The sequence below is a fragment of the Panicum virgatum genome, chromosome 7N, assembly GCF_016808335.1.
Source record: "Panicum virgatum strain AP13 chromosome 7N, P.virgatum_v5, whole genome shotgun sequence".
Classification (NCBI taxonomy): Eukaryota; Viridiplantae; Streptophyta; class Magnoliopsida; order Poales; family Poaceae; genus Panicum; species Panicum virgatum.
Genome location: NC_053151.1, coordinates 44,947,495 through 44,953,086, shown reverse-complemented (window position 1 = coordinate 44,953,086; position 5,592 = coordinate 44,947,495). Strand labels below are relative to the sequence as shown.

General features: G+C 45.7%; 1 protein-coding gene across 1 annotated transcript; it reads left to right on the top strand.

Moving 5' to 3' along the window:
* Positions 1 to 522: 522 nt before the first annotated feature.
* On the top strand, positions 523 to 2,087 carry LOC120682668 (basic proline-rich protein-like). The gene is made up of 3 exons (XM_039964646.1): positions 523 to 757; positions 867 to 925; positions 1,905 to 2,087. The coding sequence occupies exons 1-3, from the start codon at positions 532 to 534 to the stop codon at positions 1,911 to 1,913; spliced, it is 294 nt and encodes a 97-aa protein (XP_039820580.1). The 5' UTR covers positions 523 to 531; the 3' UTR covers positions 1,914 to 2,087.
* Positions 2,088 to 5,592: the final 3,505 nt, after the last annotated feature.

The following is a 5,592-nucleotide window of genomic DNA, read 5'->3' as shown; positions in this document are numbered from 1 at the left end:
GTATTGTGCCTGATCAGCACATATGCGTGGTTGGGTTCAAAGTTCTTCGGAACTTTTACGCGAATTGTGGTGAAAGTGTACAACCTCTGCAGAGTTAAAACTAACCGGTTAGCCGTGCTCACGGTCAAGAGCGGCTTGGACCCTCACATGATTAATAAACTTAAAGATGGATTTAAATCATTTTTCTGGTTATTTCTTGTGGCCTTGCTGAGTACCAACCATAAGTGTACTCACCCTTGCTTACTGCTGCTCAGAAGGAGAAGGTGTATAAAGATTTCTGAAGTTGTTGCTGAGTTCTAGGCGTACGCAACCCCCAGTCGATTGCCTGTGAAGTTTGGAGTCTCCGTTTCCAGGATAAGCTGTAAACTCTGATAGTCTTTTATTTGTTGTATTTCTTTTTTTTTCGTGATACTGTACTGATTATTCACTTATGATGTCTCTATATGTATGAAACTTGATCCTGGCATACATATAGTTATGCATTCGGTTTTGTCCTTAAAACCGGGTGTGACACGAGCCTCGCCGCCCACCATGGCTGCCGCCGGCCTTGCACGCCGCGCTCCCACCTCCGGCCTTCCTCCACCCAAGCCGGCCACCGAAATAGCTTCTCCACCTCCCACTGATTCTCCACGGCCCAACCCCGCTTGCCCAGCCACGCCAGAACGCCGCCGCAGCGGCACAGTACCACTGCCGGCCGCGCACCCGCCGTGGAACCGCCGCCACGGACCACCTCCTCATGCTCCAAGGCCACCTACAGGTCCGCGCCGATCTCCTCTCGCTCCTCCACCCCTTCCTCGCTGCCGGCAAGCCCTCCCATGGCCGGAATCGCCGTTCCCCTTTCACCCCTCCCCTGTTTTCGCGACCAGGGACTCCAGACAGCAATAGAAAGAACCCCAGGGTGTTTTCTGCGAAGTCCATGACTCAGGTGAATAGTGCTGCGAAGGGTTGTTTTGCAATAATTGGCTGATCATAGTAAATCATAGAAAAATCAGAAAAATGCAAAATAAAATTTGTTGGATTCCTTGTCCTAATATGTACAACTTTCCTTACATGTTGATCTTCATTTTCTAAATAGTTTTTGCTCTAGTTTAAATGATAGTTTAAGTGGTTGCAAGCTTTGAAAATGCATAGTAAATATTAGAAAAATGGTAAAAATGTAAAATGTAAAACCAGTTGGATTAGCTTTTATTTGGCATGTAGAACTTAGGAAAAATATTTAACCTACTGTTTGTTTAATGTTTTCATGATGTATTGATTTAATCATGGTTAATGCTTGTTTACGCTTGTATATTTAATATTTGCAGTTTTGGATGTTCAAAAATTATGAAATTTATGCAGTAGCTTAATATTTTCATGTTTAGTTCACTGTAAAAATTTCAGAACCAGAAGCTATGTGCATGTTTGTAAATCTATTTTTGTTCTGTTTGTTTTATTAGGGCTAAATTAAATATTTTCTGTTTTCAATAAATGTTGGAAAAATATTGTTGCATACTTTATCAATAGCTCATCATGCTGGTAAATTTTGGTTGCTAGATCATGTTCTCAAGTTAAGTTTTTGCATTTGTTTAGTTTCTAGTTATATCTTTTACTTTCCAAAAGTATTGCTAAGCCATTCTTTTCTGCATGGTTTGATACATCAAGTATGTCATTTTTTGGGTGAATCATGTTAAATTTTGTTGGCTAGAAGGTTTGGCTAATTTCCTGAATGGTGGATGCTTGCAGTGGTTTAATTTAAGTTAATTTGTGTGGCATGCTTGATGTGCTTGTTATCTTCTATGAGATGCTTGAGTGATGGTTAAGTTAAATAGCTCTAGGTGCTTATGTTAGTATGTTGTACTTTTATGAATGCCTTGCGTGTTGCACTTCCATGCATTCATACATATGCATTGTCGCATCTCATTTAGGTACGATAGATGAACCATATGAAGGACGTGCTACTGGAGCCGAACCCGAAGACGAATGGATGGAACCCGATGTGCATGACCGAAGGAAGATGCTCGCCAAGCGAGTATCATCTAACTAACACTGACTTAGTGTTAATCCCAGGCAAGCCCCGGAGCATAACCTATTATTTTAACTTATGAAAAGTTATATATATATTTACTTGATTATGCATTAAGTTTCTAGGCGTTGGATGAAACCCTAGTTGCATGATTCCTAGGTTCCATTGGTCGGAATACTAGTATGTGTATATCGTTATCCTTGCCATGCTAAAAATAGGATTCGGTAGAAGTCGAGTAATTTTCCTGTTACTCGCGAGATATAAGATGTCTTTATGATTTGATTATGGAATATTGGAATATGGAGGAAAGGAAAGAAATTGGAGACCGGCGGGAATTGTCTAGCCCCGTCTGTGTCGATTAAGGACCGTACCGTTGTCGGCCCTGCTGATCATGTTTGAATTATACTGACCGCATACCGGGAGTAGGGGGTAGTCGAAACCGGTAAGCCGAGTGACTTACTTCGAAAGTACAGGACTCCTTCCCACCCCTTAGGGCGAGTCGAGTAGTCGCGGAGAATTGGGATGCATGTATTTACTTTTGGTGGTCTCTCGTTGAGCTCGGCTGACTATACGCTGGTGGGGCGGTCCTGTAGTTCGAGGCGGGGAGGTGAATGGTTGGTTCGTATTGTCCGACGGGGCAAATACGTGCCGTGTTGGTTAGGTCCACCTTGCAAGGTTAAATCGGATCGATTCGCCGTCAGTCGCTCTCGGACATGAGCACCTTGATCTTCGAGTCACATCGTAGTAAGGAAATGAAACGAAATAATATGATACATGTTGATGTTATTTAATCAATTATGTTTTCACATTGATTGTTATGGATCTGCAAATCATAGATGTGTAGCAACTTTATAACTATAACGTGGAGCTAAAATTTTGAAATTAAGGATCTACCCTTAGATGCTTTTCTGCAAATAAATCCACTAGCCAGAAAGCTTTGCATGTCTAGATATGTGGGCTAAGTATACCCAAAAGTCGGGTAAGTCTTGCTGAGTATTAGTATACTCAAGGTTTGTTGTTTACCCTGTTTCAGGTATAGAAGCTAATCAGGATTCACATCAGTGGGCTCGATGTGACGTCCTCACGTGTTCATAGTTATTGTTTTGTTTTATTGGTTCTCAATCAAATTTCCTTCTCTCAGGTCATATTCTCTTCCACTGCTGTCATTTATTTTATGTAAATTCTAAATTTAAAGCTGTTTTGTAAATATTTATGTTATTATCTATTTTTGTGAAATTATATTATGCTGGTACCGTCTATGCTCGCCGTCGCGCGAGACTTCGGTGTGTTTCGATCGGTCTGTGGGTTGGAAACAGGCTGTCAGGTTACACTTAATTAAGCTAATGCGCCTGATGCTTTCAAATGATGGTCATTATGCTTAATTAAGCCGTTTAACTTGGCGGTTCTGTCACAGTGGTGGCGCCACATGGACAGGAATTTGATGCGCCGCTGACGCAACGATAGCATTTGTCCCAAATGGCAGCCCGTCTTTTTGCCCAAGAAAAATAAAAAACTTATAGATACATAAACAAAAAAAGGACATACAAAGATAGCACTTATTAGTTCATCTGATATATAAAATATATACAAATCTCGTTCCCAAATTATCATAAGGTGCGAAATTCAGCAAATTTCCTCCATGAAATCTGGCCACAAATAAATAGAACAGATCCTTTCCTTTTGAACTCAAAGTCAGAATGTATTTGGTTCAACCTTCAAGTTCTCTCAATATCTTATATACTACATAAGCATTATTCTGATGTTATCTTATGCAAACTGTAAGTTTCACCCTTCTTGGACTGGACGAGAAATACACCAAAAGAAAACAAAAGCCCACTGGTAACCATTTTCCTGTTAGTAGGCGTCAACATCCATGCAGCCCCTCAACCAATTTTCTGTCTGAAATATCAAGACACACATGAACTTTCAAAATTTGTTCTTCCTCACGAATCTAAGTGCTGGTTGCCCAGGAATCCTTCGCAGCTTGTACTTAAACACCTTCGAACCTGGCCGGCCTTCTCTCACTACTAGAAAACATGCCTACAACACCGGTTGAGAAGGCCCAAAAGAACCGGTTTCCCAACCGGTGCCCCGCAACCATGACCAATGGCCTTGCCTTAAGACACTGAATTTTTCAACCGGTGCCTTAGGCTTCCATTGGTACCGGTTGGAAAGACCAACCGGTACCAAAGAGACTGCCACGCTGACGCAAGCTGGCAGTCCTTTTGGTACCGGTTGATTTTTCCAACCGGTACCAATGAGTTCATGGCATTCCTAATATCATTTCCCGTTTCAAAAAGAATCGTTCACAAAATATTAAATCCATTGATACAAAATACTCCAATCACCCAATCAACCACATGCTCCAAAAAATCGTTCCACAAATCATCCAAAAAATTGTTTACAAGATAGATCCAATCTATACAATCTCACATGCATATCTATTTCTGAAAAATAAGAAAAAAAGAGAAAAAATTCACCCACGGCCAGCTCCCGTCCGGCGGCGGCCAGCTTGAACGAGTTCTTCACGTGGGTCAGCTTCCCCGCGGCCACGAGCTTCTTGAGCTGCCCATCCAGCAGCTTGCGGAAGTTGGCCGGCGTCCCGTGCACTACCGCGCGAGCTGCTGGCCGACGCGCCGCTCGTGCTTTGCCTCGGGCCACGTGTGCTCCTGCTCGCTCGTCTGTCTCTTCCCTGCGCAAGAACCGAAGGAAGAAAAGGGAAAAATGAGAGGAGCCACGAAACTTCAAATCCAAATTACTTCCTCAAATCACAACAATTCGAACCGAAACTCGAGCTACAAATGCGTAACCTTAAAGATTAACAGATCCAAAAAAAGTTTGCCAAAAAATTGAGTATAGCTCGTGAATAAAAAATCACATGAAAAAAAGAGGGAGGGATGGGAGGGGCAAGTGGGAGTGTCCGGGGACGGATCGGGAAACTCACGATGATCTCGACGACGACGCGCAACTGCTGCTCCCCGCGCGCCGAGCCTTGGCTCCGCGGCGTCGACGTGCAGGTGGGCCAAGCTGCCGCCACCGGCCCGCGCGCCGAGCTGCAGCCGTCGGGCCCGCGTGCCGAGCTGCCGCCATTCGGCTAGCGCAGCCGCGCCCGCCACGCAGCCACATGCCCGCTCTCCTCGCCGCCGCGGCACCGTGCCTCCGCACCCCTGCATGCTCGTACCGCGGGAGGCGGTAGGCGGAGTCGCCGTCGCGCATCTCTACGATGCACACCGCGCACTCAGGGGCCTTCTGCCCTCCTCCGTCGGCGTCGGCGCTAAGGGGCCGCGCGGCGGCGGCGGCGGGACACGCCCACATGGAGGCTACGGGGGCTTGCTGGCTGGCTATGGCTAGCTAGCGAGCGCCAGGGGCAGGCAGGCACGGGGGCGCATCCGCCGCCGGGACTCGAGACGAAGTGTTGTGGTGGGTGGACCCGAGGAGGAAGGGAGGAAGAGGATAAGGATGGGATGGGAGTCTGATGCTGGCTGCTGCGGTGCGGCCGGGGGGGGGGGGGCTTTTACAGATCAAGCGCCGGAGCCTGCTTGGGTGCCCGGGTGGTTGTTTGAACCGGTACCTAAGGCCTGTCACCTTCA